Source organism: Cervus elaphus, chromosome 22, assembly GCF_910594005.1.
Source record: "Cervus elaphus chromosome 22, mCerEla1.1, whole genome shotgun sequence".
In the NCBI taxonomy this organism is placed as follows: Eukaryota; Metazoa; Chordata; class Mammalia; order Artiodactyla; family Cervidae; genus Cervus; species Cervus elaphus.
Window position 1 is genome coordinate 13,554,029 of NC_057836.1, and position 16,360 is coordinate 13,570,388.

The window sequence follows — 16,360 nt, forward strand, 5'->3', positions numbered from 1 at the left end:
CAGGGACCAGGTCGTTTCCCTGCAGCGCCTGGACCGTCCCTCCGGGCCGTCACCCTTCAAGCTCGCGCTTTTGGTCCCCGCGGTACCGCGGAGAGCTTTGGGCCTCGGGGGTGCCGAGCCGCGCCGGGGTGGGGCAGGGGCACCGCCGACAGACCTTGGCGCCCAGACCCGGACGGGGGAGAGGTCCGCAACCCGGGACCTACGAGCCACCTCGGGGGGCACTAACCCGGGGAGGGAGCTCGGGCCGCCGCCACCTTCAGGACCGCGGACAGCGCCCGCGCCTGCCGCAGCCGAGCCCGCGCGCGCGGTGGGGGCTGCGCGCCGCGCCGCAGCAGCTTGGAGGAGGAGGTCGTGGGAGCTCCGCAAATTGCGCTCTGGACCCCCGCCTCCGGCAACCCGGCAGCTGCCCTTTCTCGACTCTCGAGTTGGCTCGGAGCCGCCAAGAGCCCAGCGTCCCGAAACCGACCAAAGGCTGGGTTTCCTGCCCTCGCTCTGACTCTGCTGTCATGACCCCTGGCTCAACCCGTAGGCTCCGGGCACCTGTAGTCACGCAGGGGATCCGCGTGGGCAGCCCCCTTACCTTCCTGGAGGAACGGTGCGACGGGGCGGGGGCGGAGTGGGGTGTGTGTGTGTGTGTGTGTGTGTGTGTGTGTGTGAAGATCATCCCTTACTCGGTGGCAGGAAAAAGACAGAGAACAAACTCCCGGGCTCTATTAATAGCCGGGTGTCTGGTGGGGCTGCCGTGCCTTTCACAGATGGTTGCCCATATGCAGCGTGGGGCGGGGACGGAGGTGTGGCGCGCGGGGATTGTCCCTCCGTCCGTGGGATGCCCAAAGCGGCAGAGACCCTTCCCAACCGTCTTCCCTCCAGGTCTGAACTGCAGCTAACCCTCTACCCCACCGCGGAGGCAGCAAAGCTTTTATAAACCCTCGTTCTCCGAGAAACTAGAAGCAGCACGCATCCTGTCGATTTCGAAACAAAAAATGCTCCGGGGGAGAGCAGTAAGGCGTCCAGGAGCTACAGTGTCTCCTTGAGTTAGGGCGAAGCCAGCGCGTGCGGGGCCCCTCCCGGTCCCCCACCGGCGAGCGGGCATTTAGGATATGCTGTGCAGCGCGACGCAGAGAGCTCGCCTGTACTGAACCCCTCGCCCTCCTCGCTGCGATCGCCCACCCGCAGAAGTGGTTTCTAAAAATAGCTGCGAGTCAAGGCCGCACTTCTGTAATCCGTTGGCCCAGCGGGCACGTAGCAGTCCCTGCAGCCCTGTGGCTGGAGCACGGGCAGCAAGGAACAGCTTTTCCCGGCCCGCAGCCAAAAAAAAAAAAAAGTTTTCACGGGTCTCTGGCCCCCGCACTCTTGTTGTTGTTGCCCGCGGGGTGCGGGCACAGACCCCGGCCAGCGTCCGCAGTGAGCTCGCTGTGGTGAGCTCCCCACCTCGGCCAAGGTTCAAGGCGTCCGGAGCAGGCAGAGCGCCGCGTGTGCGCGCGCCAGGCTATTTTTACTTGCTTCCCCCGCAGCTCCAATGCTCCCCCTTCTCGGCGGTTGCACATGCCAGCTCTGCTCAAGGCATCAATGAAAACAGCAGTAGAGGCGGCCGAGCTCCTGCAAGGGGGAAAAAAAAAAAAAAACCCCACGTCGCACGCCTGGCACACAGGGGGAGGGGCAGATCCAGCTGGGGCTCCCGGGGCGGGGAGTGAGTCTGGGGTTCAGTTCCTCGCAGCTTCCTGGAGAAAGGGAGGAATTCAGACTTGGGCCAACGTGCCCCGGTGGAGGCATCCAGGCAGCGTGACAATCGCTTGGTTTTCTTCCAGGAACTGCCTGTTTTTGGAATGAGCCAGGACTAGAGCAGTACTTCCAAAAGTCGGGTGCTGTGGGTTTGCCTGCATTTATGGTGAGAGAGAGGCAAGGATGCCTTGGGCTGTATGTGTGTGTGTCTATGGTGGTAGCTCTCCTTGTTCTCAATTCAGCATATCTTTATCAAATACTGACTCTGTGCCAGGAATAATTAGGTTCCCGTGATCCAAAGATAAAGACACTGGGCCGCTGCCCTCAAGGAACTCAGTTTGGTGGACAGGAGTGCCGGCTGATCCAGATCTTTCGGTAGCACCTTTTCCTGACTTTTGTTGGTGTGGTTTGCAAGCACTTTATCTCATTTTATCCTCACCATAATCCTGTGAGATTGGAGAAGGTTAGAATTCATTGCTTAGCCCCATTTTACAGATGAGGATGCTGAGGCAGAGAGGTCCAGCAAGTTCTAAATGTTACCTGACCGGCTACAACAGCCTTGGAGCACAGACTGCCCCTACTTCTGGCTCGTTGCCCTTTGCCCTATACTACTACCTCAATTCTTCTTTCGACTGCACCATGCAGCATATGGATCTTAGTTCCCCAACCAGGGATCGAACCCACCCCCCCCCCCACCCCCCACCCCCCACAATGGAAGTATAGAGTCTTAACCACTGGACTACCAGGGAAGTCCCTACATGGCTACTTCTAAAACAATGTCATGTGTGGATGGGAGCAGGCAAGAGGATGGGGAGAGAGGATGTTTAGGAAGGAAGAGATGCTGTGTTGGGACAGGCAAGGAGGACAGGGAGCAAGTAATCACTCACAAGGTAAAGGTAGGGAGAACTATGCTAATCGTTATGCAGGAAGGAGAGTGGGGAATAAAACTATCTATGAGCAGAGCCTCCCTTGACCAGACAGGTTTGGAACTGGGGCCGAGGGTATTCTGGGTGCAGCTTGGGGGGTGCATAGCCAACCTTGTTGCCACTTTCTCCAGCTCCCTCCCTCAGGGGCGCTTCTCCTCCTCAGCTGAGGGCATCAACCCCCAGGCATCCCCTCCTGGCAGCCTCTTCTCCCTCTCCCCTGCTCCACACGTGCCTTCAGAACCTCCTAGAGTGTCCATCAGAGTCTCTTCTTCAGCCCACCGTGCTTGCGAGGCCGCCACCCTCACTCAGGCAGCAGGCACTTTCCCGTTGTCCTCTTCTCTAGTCCAGCCTCGTCATCACTGTTCGATGGGCTTTCAGAAGCACAGATCTGCTCAAGAGCAGACAGCGTTGTCAAAACTTACCATGTCACCCTGTTCCCTTTAGGACAGGATAAAGCTTGATGTCCTTAACCCTTCCATACCTGCCCCATGCAGTTCTCTGCAAACACCAACTTCATGCCTGAATGCCTTTGCACATCCTGGTTCCTCTACCTGGGCTTCTCTTTCCCCCTCTTTCTCTCTGGGGGTGGTGGGGGGAATCTTCCTCAACCTGCAGGACTCCACACAAAGGTCACTTCCTCTGTGCAGCCTTCCATTTAAACGGATTTAAATAGCTCTTCCATGTATCCTGCATCCCTATGGAGATGGAGTGTTCCTCTCCTTCTTTTGTGCTCCTAATACCTATCTCTCACTTTCCCTGCTACAAGATAATTGCATTTTTATATATCTGTTTCTCCAATTGGATTGGAGAAGGAAATGGCAACCCATTCCAGTACTCTTGCCTGGAAAAATCCCATGGACGGAGGAGCGTGATAGGCTACAGTTGATGGGGTGGCAAAGAGTCAGACATGACGGGGCGACGTCACTTCCAGTTGGATAAAGAACTTTTGGGGTGTGGGGAGCAGGTCTACCCTGTTCTGACACTGGGCCTGACGCAGAGTAAATTAAAATCGTTGACAAATGTTGACTGATTCATAGGATTATGAATAAATTTGTGAGCCTTCTGGGTCTTAATCACTTTGTGCAAACTGGGCCTCCTATCTCCCACGTTTGTGCTTAGGTTCTTGTGGACTTGGAAAACACAAAATGAGAGGAGATTCTGGGAATTAAGGTGCTGCAAAGCTCCAAGCCAGGGTACATTTGGTTACCCGTGTTCCTACTTAATAGTTGGTAATGACTGACTCTTCCTATGGGGTGTTCGTCTGAATAGCAAATAAATGGATTAATCACAATGCCCAATTAGGAGCCGTGGGCGATGGTGGACGCTTTGGAGCTGCAGCTTGCTTTACCAGTTCTTGGTGAAAGCCTGATGCATTATTTATGGTGCCGGCTTCCCCGACTGGGGTTTAAGCACCTCAAAGGGAAGCCTCCATGGGTGTGAAAACAGTTTTAGCAAAGGAGTCATTTTGGAGACTAGTTTTTGAATGTCATCTTGACTTACTGGTCCAAGGAGAGAGAGAATATTTATGGGTTGGGGCACTGGGGTTGGGGTACCAATGGGTGCTGCTCCTGTGAGTTACGGGGAGACTGGGGCTGAATTCTGATGTGGGGCCAGTTGGTGGTTTTGGCTGATGGATCCCTCTTCTCGGGGTTTCTCGCTTAAGTGTGTGGTGGTCCTATAGCACAAAAGTGAGAGGATGAGGAGGAGGAAGAGGACAAGAGTTGGTAGGATCCAAGTACACTTCTCTGGGATCCACATTGTGTCTCTTTCTAACTAGCATGGGGCTCTGGAGCCAGACTGCCTGGCTTTTACTCTGAACTCAGTAGATGTGTTGTTATGATGAACAAGGCGCCCCTAACCTCTCTGGGCCTCGTAAAGCTGTTGCAATGATTGAATGAATTAATTCATGCAAAGGGTTTAGAGCCTCGTGAGCTCCAGAGGCCTTCGCAATCACCGTCAAGCCGTCAGCTTTTAGGAGCCTCGCCGGGAAAGTGCCAACAGGATGGACTCACCCCTGCCCTCGTTTCTCCAGCTGAAATGGTCCCCAAAACCATGGTCTGCATGCATTTCTCCTCCCTCATCAAACACGGATTTTAGTCCTGAACTGAACTCAGGAGAATTAAGAAGATACCCACGTTTGTTTTGTTTTGTTTTGTTTTCCTCCTGGGAAATTTGGCTCTTGGGAGAGTCCTCCATTTGGCTTTTGGCTGTCAGAGAGGGTGAAACCACACTCCTGTCTCTGATTCAGGAGCGGTTTTCATTTCCTCCTCTGTGCTAACTGCGATGTGAAGTGATTATCACATTCCAGCGTAGAACATGCAAAAAATCTGTAAAAACAGCACTTACACCTTGGCTTCTCCTGTGCCAGCAGGGGAAGGATGGGCAGCATTGTGAGATGTGAGCTGCCAAGGTAACTGGAAGTGGATGGTGGTATTGTGTAAAGGGCAGGCATTGCTGTCCAGTCGTGCACAGATTTGGCCAGAGGAGAGGAAGCTTGGGCAGCAAGGACCATCCTGAGCCCATCTCCTGCACCCACGATGCAGTTGGCCCCTTGGTTGCTAGTTACAGAGCTTCAGAGAAGGCAGCTTCCCCAAACTCCTTGTGCATTTTCAGTCAGGAAGTTCTTAGGTCTGAGCTCCACCTCTTCATTGCCATGGGAGTCACTTTGGCTTATTCTGTTCTAAAAGGAGATTAAAGACTGTCTGGTTGCCTTTGCATTTGGGGCTGCATGAGGGCTGTTACCCTCTCTACTAAACTCTGTTCTGAGTGATGCCAACCCCTTCCTCTGAAATTCTGGACTAGCCAGGAGAGGTGGGGTTGAGAAGATATACCCCTCCAAGGGTACCCAGATGGTTGGATGTTCCACACACCAAAAGGCTTTTCTATTTTGTTATTAGAAGTCCCTCAGGCATCACAACTTTCCCCAGATTTGTAACAGGTGACCCATAAGTAACAATCATTTTTTTTTTAACTCATTTTTATTTTTGACTGCACTGGGTCTTTGTTGCTCCACGAGGGCTTTCTCTGTTTGCAGTGTGCGGGCTGCTCACTGCAGTGGCAGATGTGTGCGCGGCTCTAGAGCATGCCGGCTTCAGTAGTTGTGGCTCCTGGGCTCTGGACAGTGGGCTCAATAGTTGTGGAGCACAGGCTTAGTAGCCTCACAGCATATGGAATTTTCCCGGACCAGGGATTGAACCCATGTCCCCTGCATTGGCAGGTGGATTCTTAACCACTGGATTGCCAGGGAAGTCTGTAAGGATTTCTTTTTAAAATGTAATTTTATACAAGAAAATAGCTCAACATATACATTTTCATAAAGTCATGGACTCTTAGAGCCGGATGGGAACTTTAAGTTATTTAAGAGGCGGGAAAACTTTTCCAACACCAGAGTTCCTCAGTGTTGGTGTCGATACCATATCTCCTCCTAAGTCAACACCATTTCCACCTTCTTTAGCCTCTAATTGATTGCTTTTTATATTTGGCACTAATTTTCTGGTGTATGCTGATACGGAATACTAAAAACTAGTTGTTACCCTATGTAAGATCTAGGAATTGTGCATAATGAGATATCTCTCCCTTTCATATGACCCTCCAAATGCTTTGGCATCTATTGTCTCATGTAAGGGGTGCCATCCTATATTACATTCGTGCATACCTAGGCTCCATCCTTACACCATACGTAACACAGCAAGTTACATCCTATTCCCATGGGGCAGATGAAGAAACCAAAGCGCAGAAAGTTAGTGTGACTTGCCCAAGATCCCACGGGGAGTAAGTGATGGAACCCAAACTCTGGTTTTCTAGCCACTGAGACCTGTGGTTTCTCCACCCTGTGGGGCTGTGAAGGCAGCAGGAGGACCAGAGTAGATACTCAAAACAAATATGAAGAGAAGAAATTAACTGGAGAAACCATGAATGGTGGATTGGGAAGAAGTCGAAGAAAAGCTGAAGAAAAGACTTTGCTCTCCTGCTTTCATGGTTCTCACTGCTGTGCCCCGGGGTGGTGGGGACCTGTGGCCAGGACAGTCCTTGTTCCGTGATGCCCCTGAGCCCAAAATCCTTGCCAGTGGGCCAGGAAAAGCTCTTGACTAACAAAGTATACATTTTTGAAAGTTAGACCGAAGGCCATTGTCTGATCATCGTTAAATCTGAACGTTTATCCAGCTTCTTTCTTGGCATGAAGTGAATAGCAGAGACTTCAGGACAGGAACTTTTTTAAAAAATTTATCTTTGTAGCTTTATTTCATTGTTTTAGGCTCTTGCAACAAAATACCACAGACTGGCGGCTTCAACAACAGAAATTTATTGCCTCCCTGTTCCAGAGGCCAGATGTCCTGAAATCCAGGCGTCTGCAGGGTGGGGTTCCTACCGGAGGTTCTTACGGGGTTGTGTTTGCTGACTTCTTTGCTTCTGGTGGTTGTCAGCTGTGCGGTGGTTGGTAGATGCAGCACTACCTCTCTGCCTTCATCTCCACCTGGCCCTCTCCCTGTGTGTCTGTATCTCTTCTTCTAGGGACACCAAGTCATATTGAACCAGAGCCCACCTTGTCAGGTATGGCCTCGTCTTAACTCGATTGCATTGTTTACGAACGAGGTCAAATTCACAGGTCACAGGGGTTGTTGTTTAGTCGCTCAGTCATGTCCCACTCTCTGTGATCCTGTGGACTGTAGCCCCACCAGGCTTCTCTGTCCATAGGATTTCCCAGGCAGGAATACTGTAGTGGGTTGTCATTCCTTCTCCTGGGGATCGTCCATCTTCCCAACCCAGGGATTGAACCCTAGTCTCTTGCATGCCTCTTTACCACTGAGCCACCTGGGAAGCCCTGACAGTGGCTAGGGCTTCAGTACATCTTTTGGGGGGACGACTCAACCCATGACCTCAGCCAACATATCATAGGCCTGAGTAGAGAGTGACTTGCAGATGACAATGAACAGGGCTCAAAATACAAAATCAGTGGAGGTGGTCTCTCTTCTCCTGTCCACCCACTGTCCACCTCCCCCACCATCTCCCCAGCACCTTGGCCGGGCCCCCTTTCCTTGAGTAGCAGCAAAATTATAGCAAGAGCTGCCATGTTCATGTCTGTATTTTGTGCTGGACATGGTGTTCAGTGCTTCATATGTATTGCCTTGTTTAGTTTACACAAATTGCAAAACAACTCTTCTTATTCCTGTGTTGTAATTGAAGAAATGGAAACACAGTGGTTGGGTATCTTGACAAAACTCGTAGGGCCCTAAGTAGCAGAATGGAGTTGCTCCCGAGCCGGGGGCTCTGCTATTGATGGGGGCCTCTCTCCCCTCTTTAACCCCATCCCAGCAGGAAGTTTGTCCTCACTTTTGCTCCACACTAGCTCTCAGCACCAGAGGGCTGGAAGGAACTGAGAGACATCCATGGGTGGAAGAGGGTGGAGCCTTCCAGCCTGTACCTGGCTCCCTGTGTTCAATCCACTGGTCCTCCCAGGAGTCTGGCTTAGCAGTAGTTCAGTCACTCAGCCGTGTCTGACTCTTTGCAGCTCCATGGACTGCAGAAAACCAGGCTTCCCTGTCCATCACCAATTCCTGGAGCCTGCTCAAACTCATGTCCATAGAGGCGGTAATGCCATCCAACCATCTCATCCTCTGTCATCCTCTTCTCCTGTAGCCAGAGACTTATTGTGGTGGTAGCATCGTGAGCCCACTGCCAGCTTCCATGAAGGGCTATTCTGGAGGACTGGAGGGGTGAAGACTTTGTGAGCACCTTCCAAACAATTTAGCCACATGGGTCACTGGCTTTTGGGCCTGAGGCAGTATTGTGTGGAGGTTCAGGGCACAGGCCCTGGGGTTCATGCCCGGGTGCAGACCTCGGCCTGGTTGGGCCCCAGGCATGCACATGTTACACCATCACCTGTGCCCAGTTTAATCATCCATGACGTGGTGGTAGCACTTTTTCCCATGAAGCTGTTACAAGGATTAAACAAGTGACTTCACGTAAAGCTCACATTGGCACACGGGGGGATGCTCAAGACAAGCTCTGATTTATCATCCCAGCTTCTCCAGCATTGTCTCGAAGGAGCAGGGGGACACACAGATGAATAAAAGCTGTCTCCTGCTGATGTGACGGACTCACCGATTCAAACGTTCTCAAGAGGGATGGGGTCCTCCATGCCCCGCAGGCTGCCCTAGCTACCCCACTCTACATGCACACTTAATGCTGGGGTCCAGGGCTCTGGTGTCCGCAAGACCCAGAGCATGAAAACAAAATCTCATGGAGCTCCTAGAGATGGAGAGAAGGGGGGAGCAATGAGCACCCACTGCAGACCTCTCAGCCTCCTCTGGGACCCCCTCAAACCCTGCTCCTGGGACGAGAGCGACTCCTACTGGTCAGTGGCTTGATCGTGCTCCCCTCCCCACATTCCCTAGAGGGAAACTGAGGCCTGGCGGAAGGGGAGGGAGGACAGAGGTGTGGCCCAGTCTCCCTCCTCACGTTGGGTGTTAATTACCGATTTAAACACACTGCCCTCTTGTCCATGGGCCCAGGAGAGCGTATTCACCAGGGGTGAGGTTTGACCGTAGGGTGGTACTGCCAAGAGCAGACCACTCTAAAGGGAGCAGCGATTAGCAGATGCCTCCGTCAGGGCCTGACCTGCAGCTCTGTTGTGAAGAATCCTCTCTTGTTAGCTGGAGGGAGGGAAAGGGGTGGCCCTTCACGGCTGGGGCTGCCAGGAAATGAAAGGCTGCAATTCCCACAAGCCTGTGACATCCAAGGGCTTGATCGCCCCCTGACAGGCAGTTATGACAGCCGCTCTCCGAGGACGCACAATCAGAGGATCCCCAGAAAATGATTGCAGTCCATCACCAGCATAAATGGGCTCCTAATTAAGGGATGTTCTCTATTAATGCACATTAGTTCAACTCTCGCCTTCAGGTACCGAGTGCGGAACTGATGAATATTTATTGAATGAATAAAGGAGATAAACCTGTGCGTCACATGTACACCAGCCAACTTCCTTCTCTTGGAAAGTCTCTCTGCTCCCCGCTTTCCAGAATGAAAGCTGCAGTCCCAGGATGCAGGTGGGGAGGGTTTTGGAGGCAGCCTCGAGTTTGAGTCTCATCTTCATCCCTGCGGGATTAAAACCCACGTCACAGTCCACAAACAAGGGTTAAATATGATCACAAGACAGGAAAAAAGAAACGTGACACATGTTTTCTCCGCCCCCCCCCCCCCCCCCCCGCTGTAGTAACTCTGAGTTTATTTGCTCAGCTTTTGTTTTGCTTTTAGGGGAAGATTTACAGTTCAAAGCATGAAGCGTCCTTTCGGATTTCAGTGCAGAGTGGGTGTGAACCATGTCATCCAGGTAGCGGGGCGGGGTATGGACCGGCATCTGTAGAAGCACATGCCCCCGCGCTTACGAACTTACGGCTCATGGTTTGTAGTTCCTTGCAGGTAACACACACGAGGTACACACTTCACCACTGGCCTGGAGCTCTGAGAAAGAGTCAGGGGATGGTGACCCAGGGTGGTGGGGAGTGTTGTACGTGGGTCACAAGATTCCAGGGAGGAGACATCGTAGAGAGGGATCTGAGTGTCAGGGGCAGGGAGGTCCACAGTCCCGGCTTTGCAGCCAATGCACGACCTTTGTTATGGAACTCGGATGCTGTTTTCCTCCGGTGAGGGGTGGGTGGCCTTCCCGTCTTGTTCTACACACCACCTCCAGACCCCCTCACGTCCTCTCTCCAATATGCTGGTGCTTCTGGTTGGACCATTCTGTCTGGCTACCCCCCGGACGCACCCACCCCGGTGCCTCTCGGGGACCTCAGATTCACAGGGCCCCTCAGGAGCATCATCTCTTCCCACATCTGCCCCCTCTTCCTGGTCCTCATCTTGGGGTGTGAAGTCACCCGAGGAACAAGCCTCCAGTCCCGTCTCCCCAGCGATTCCAGTGATTCTGCGTCTCCTTGGCTTGTCCTCTGCCCTGACTTTGTCCTCCTCTTTCAGATGCCACTTTGGCCATCCTGGGCAAGTCGCCCTTCTCTTGCCTGAATCTCTGCATCTGCTCCTGGGTGCGCATCCCACCCCACCGTCAGCAGCCCCTGGCTTTGGTCTGTCCTCATAGCAGCATGAACCCGCATTCTGAAGTGGCAGCCTGACTGCGCTACTCCTCTCCTCAAACACCTTCAATGGCTTTTCCATTATCACTGCAGAAGGTCCCACCTCCTTGCCAGGACTTAGACGACTCTGCAAGCTCATGCCCCAGAGCGCTGTTCTCTGATGTCCTTCCCCTCTACTCCAACTACCCTCACCTCCCTCCCTCCCCTCATCACCTTCCTTCATCACTCTTTCTTCAGATCTCACCTTAGATGCCACCTCTTCCAGGAAGCCTTCCCTGATTCCACTCCCTCATTTAAGTCAGACTTAGCTCTCCCCACTCTCCACCATGTGATGCTACCCATGCATTCTTGGTCGCAGTGCGTAGCACTCTGTACTCATTGGCTGACTTCCTCACCGACAAGTCCACCATAAGCTTTGTGAAGGCAGGGGCTCCGTCTGTGCTGTTCACCATTGGATCCCAGCACCCAGCATAGGGGCTGATGCCTGTTAGAGGTTAGAAACCTTTTGTCCTATGAATGATCACTGTGACACGTACTTTTCCCGCATGGACAGTGTTATATGGATGGTGGTGGTGGTTCAGTTGATAAGTTGCATCTGACTGTTGCAGCACTATGGACTGCAGGCTTCCAGGCTCTTCTGTCCATGGGATTCTCTAGGCAAGAATACTGGAGTGGGTTGCCGTTTTCTTCTCCAGGGGATCTTCCAGACCCAGGGATCCAACTCAGATCTCCTGCATTGCAGGCAGATTCTTTACTGACTGAGCCACCAGGGAAGCCTGTTCTATGGATGCTGGTATTTAAATTATGGCCCCCTTCCTTTTACACTGGTTGGGACTGTCAGTCAGTCTCACGGCAACCCCTAAAGAGGAGGTCATAGTCATCATCCCCCCAACCCAAAGAAAGGTTGCAGGTAAGCTGCCCCAGAAAGATATTCACTGCCAAGCAGCAAAGGCAGGATTGCAGAGAGAAGGGGACAGTCGTGCAAACTGGGGAAGAGATTTTCAGATAAGCAAGTGAGTGCGTACTCAGTCACTTGTCCTGTCTTATTCTTTGCAATCCCATGGACTGTAGCCCATCAGACTCCTTTGTCTGTGAAATTCTCTACACAAGAACACTGGAGTGGGTTGCCCTGCCCCTCCTCCAGGGGATCTTCCTGACCCAGGGATCGAACCTGCATTTTCTGCCTATCCTGCACTGCAGGCGGATTCTTTACCACTGAGCCACCTGGGAGGGGATATGTTTAATACCCTCCTGAACAGGCAAGCCTTAAGTCTCAGAAAGGGCTGGGGGAGGTCAGGGCTGTGCCTGGGTTGTGGGAATTCCCTGCACTTCTGCGGTGGGAGGAGGAGGCAGAGAGACCATGAAGCCCCCCTGAAAAACCTCACTGGAAGCACTAGATTTGAAGGTTTGCATTAGTTCAGTTCAGTTCAGTTGCTCAGTCATGTCCGACTCTTTGCGACCCCGTGGACTGCAGCACAACAGGCCTCCCTATCCATCGCCAACACCCAGAGTTTACTCAAACTCATGTCCATTGAGTCGGTGATGCCATTGAGCCATCTCATCCTCTGTCGTCCCCTTCTCCTCCTGCCTTCAATCTTTCCCAGCACCAGGATCTTTTCAAATGAGTCAGCTCTTCGCATCAGATGGCCAAAGTATTGGAGTTTCAGCTTCAGCATCAGGTGGCCAATGTATTGGAGTTTCAACTTCAGCATCAGTCCTTCCAATGAAAATTCAGGACTGATTTCCTTTAGGGTGGACTGGTTCGATATCTTTGCAGTCCATGGGACTCTCAAGAGTCTTCTCCAACACCACAGTTTGCATCAGATGTTGGAAGTTTGCATCAGCCGGTGTATTTTTTCCCCACTGGGCCTGATGCTCATCATTGGCTGATGTGAGCAGCAGCTGTGGTGGCGAGTGGGTGGCTGTGCCCAGACCAGGGGTCTGAACTGCCCTGAGGCTCTGGCTCCCAGCCCCAGCCTCTCGGGAGCCCCAGGCTCTGGCTTAAGGGCTGGCACTCTGCAGGGGAATGTGACTTCTTGTCCAGCTTCTCCTGAGTCTCCTTTACTCATGGTTGTCTTAAACTGGCACTGTCACTTACTCTTCTATTTATAAAGTTAACAATAAGATGCTCCCAACTCCAGGAGGGAAAGAAAGCCAAACCAGCGGACTGGGCTGCCGATACAGTCGGGCCCTGGGGTTCTGTCCACAAGGGCAGCTCTGATGGTTTTACTGGAGGCTTCCCTGATGCTCGGCCAAGCCTGTGCCCACCTCCCTTGCTTCTTGTGGCTCTGCTTCAGCATCAGAGCCCAGAGCTCTGGCCCCACCCCGCCTCTGGAAGGTACTGCGTGTGCCCTAGTCCAGGTAGTTGGGCTTCATCCTAAGCCCCAAGGAGGCTTGGCCCCAGCCTTCCTGTATCTTTCCCTCTGTTTCCTCGGGTCCTAGGTGGGTACCAGGTAGCGTGGAAAGAGCCCAGAAGCCCGAGGCCCTGACTCTGGTGCTGTCTGCCCTCTGCCTCTCAGTCGCCCGTGTGAAAAATGCCCGAGTTGATCCTCGTCTATCCCACCTGATGTGTGCGTGCTAAGTCACTTCAGTCGTGTCCAACGCTGCAACCCTGTGGGCTGTAGCCCACTAGGCTCCTCTGTCCGTGGGGATTCGGGGAACCCCTGAACCAGATGGAGACCAGATCTTGAGCACCTTTGGAAAGGCGGGGGCGTGTTTTATGCAAGTCATGAACCTTGCTGTGGTTCCCCCGCTGCCCCAGGCGCCTCCCAGGGCAACTTTGTATTCGTTTCCCCTTTACTGGATTGTCAGCGGAGATGGAGACAGCTCATCGCCGTGCTCCACGTGGCTCCCCTTCCAGACGTGCCCACGCGTGCTGGACTCGTGCTCTGAACACGAGAGATGTTTTCCCCTCTCGGTGGCAGGTGGCGCAGAAAGTGGAGGTTTGGGAGGAAGGGAAAATGTGCCGCCAGTCTGGGCTTGGTGGGGAGCTGACCTCTCCTAGGGTCCTGACTTGAACAAAGGGTGATAGGGAGGTGTTTATCCAGGCTGGGGAGCAAACCTTCTGGAAACCTCTGCCTCCTCTTCTGCTCCCCGCCTGCTGGCTTAGCTGCCTCCCTTCCCCAGGCTGGGGCTTCTGCACTGCTGAGAGCCACGGCTATTTCTTTTTCAGGCAGGAGAGATGTGTTGCTGTTGTTGTTCATGTCTGACTCTTTGTGACCCAATAGACTGCAGCACAGAGTTTACTCTAACTCATGTCCATTGAGTCAGGGATGCCATCCAACCATCTCATCCTCTGTTGCCCTCTTCTCCTCCTGCCCTCAATTTTTCCCAGCATCAGGGTCTTTTCCAATGAATCAGCTCTTCGCATCAGGTGACCAAAGTATTGGAGCTTCAGCGTCAGTCCTTCCAGTGAATATTCAGGGTCGATTTTCTTTAGAATTGACTGGTTTGATGTCCAAGGGACTCAAGAGTCTTCTCCAGCCCCACAGTTCAAAAGCATTAGTTCTTAGGAGCTCAGCCTTCTTTATGGTCCAACCCTCACATCTGTACATGACTACTGGAAAAATCATAGCTTTGACTATACAGACCTTTGTCAACAAAGTGTTGTCTCTGCTTTTGAATATGCTGTCTAGGTTTGTCACAGTTTTTCTTCCAAGGAGAAATTGTCTTTTAATTTCATGGCTGCAGTCACTGTCCACAGTGATTTTGGAGCCCAAGAAAATAAAGTCTGAGATATGTGAAGGGCTCACAGTTCAGGTGGCTCTGGGGGAGGCAGCCTCAGCTTCTTGGCTCTGGACTCTGCGGGCCTGGATCTTGGAGCGATTCCATTCTCGAGCAGCTGCGCCTTAACCCCCAGACACTTGATGCGCCATGGGTCTAGCCTGTTGTGAACGAGTACAGGATGGAGGAGAAGAAAGAGAAGGTTTGAGTCTCCAGTCTGTTAGTGCCGTGCCTCTTTGTCTTCCCCAGTGTGCACTGCTGGACCATTATTTCTGAAGTGCTGGGACCTGGCTTATCTCCCAGGATCCAGGCAGAGCCAGGATGTTGTGTTTCTTTGGTACCCTGGCTGGTGCCAGCGGCCGAGTGCCAGGCTGGGGGCCTGAAGGAGGGAGAATGCCACAGCCAGCCCTGCCATCATCCTCCTCTGACATTTTCTTACCACAGGCCTTGGAGACCCCCTTGTTACCAGCTGCAATGGCCTCTAATCTCCCTGATCAATCGATGGCCATGGCATCAGATGCCGTTGGTCTTCTGTTTTCCCTGATGCTCTCTGCTGTTCGGGCTCCTGTGTCCTTCCTCCTGCTGCTCCCACAACTCTGACTTCCTGGATCCTTCTTCCTTCCCCCATGAGTGACGCTGACCCCTGCTCCCCATCCCTGGGTGACCTTTTCCTCCTCCATGTCTTGTGACGTCCAGACCTGCACTCTTGGCTATGTTCCTCTTCCTCAGTGTTTAGCAGGCTCTTCAAGTCCTACACAACCCAAACCATGCTCCCTACGTTTACCTCTGAGCTTGCATATCTCCCCTACTCCAAGTGCATCCTCCCCTCCGCTCAGGCTGGAAGTCAGGATTCACACTTAGCAGCCTTCCTACACTCACTTCCCCGACCCCAACCCTAGAGAATCTGTCACAGAATCCTGCCGATTCTACCCTGTTCACATCGTTTACTTGCACCTCCTCCTCCTTCTCTTGCTGCCTCCGGTCAGACTGTCACTGTCCTCTGTCTGGGCCCGCTGCCCCGCTTCTGCCCCTGCCCTGGCCAGGCCACCCTCATCATGACAGCAGGACGCCTGTACTCCAGAAGGCCACAGTGGATGCTGGGGGGACGAATGCATGAGTTCTGGGTGGAGATGCTGGTTCAGAGGAGCAAGGTGGGTGCTCTTTCTGCAACTGCTGGACATGGTGAGTTAACATCGGGGCTCACCATTCTCATCTGGCCTTGGTGGAGACTGCTGTTGTTGCTCAGTCACTAAGTTGTGTCTGGGCTTCCCCGGTGGCTCAGCTGGTAAAGAATCCGCCTGTAATGCAGGAGACCACAGTTCAATTGGTGGGTCGGGATGATCCACTGGAGAAGGGATAGGCTACCGACTCTGGTATTCTTGGGCTTCCCTGATGGATGACACCAGGGAAGAAGGGGACAACAGAGGATGAAATGGTTGGATGCCATCACTGACTTGATGGACATGAGTTTGAGCAAGCTCTAGGAGTTAGTGATGGACAGGGAAGCCTGGCATGCTGCAGTTCATGGGGTCACAGACAGTCGGACATGACTGAGCGACTGAGCTGAACTGAAGTCATGTCTGACTCTTTGAGACCCCATGGACTGCAGCACTCCAGGCTTCCCTGTCCTTGACCATCTCCCGGAGCTTGCTCAAACTCATGTCCACTGAGTCAGTGATGCCATCCAACCATCTCATTCTCCGTTGCCCCTTCTCCTCCTGCGCTAAATCTTTGCCAGCATTAGGGTCTTCTCTAGTGAGTCAGCTCTTCTCACCAGGTGGCCAAAGTATCAGAGTTTCAGCTTCATCATCAGTCCTTTCAATGAGTATTCAGGGTTGATTTTCTTTAGGATTGACTGGTTTGATCTCCTTGTTTTCCAAGGGACTCTCAAGCAGTCTTTATTTA

At 52.8% G+C, this 16,360-nt stretch overlaps 1 protein-coding gene across 4 annotated transcripts in view; it reads left to right on the top strand.

The window, feature by feature from the left end:
- PRMT8 (protein arginine methyltransferase 8) overlaps window positions 1-16,360 on the top strand; it is a 71,721-nt gene that overhangs the window by 1,515 nt on the left and 53,846 nt on the right. For 3 of the 4 annotated variants that reach the window (XM_043881166.1, XM_043881163.1, XM_043881164.1), the window contains one exon: window positions 7,161-7,199. The exons of the other annotated variant lie outside the window; for it this stretch is intronic. In XM_043881166.1, coding sequence (XP_043737101.1) covers window positions 7,161-7,199 — 39 coding nt within the window. The remainder of the gene's footprint in view (window positions 1-7,160; window positions 7,200-16,360) is intronic. 4 annotated transcript variants of the gene reach the window in all.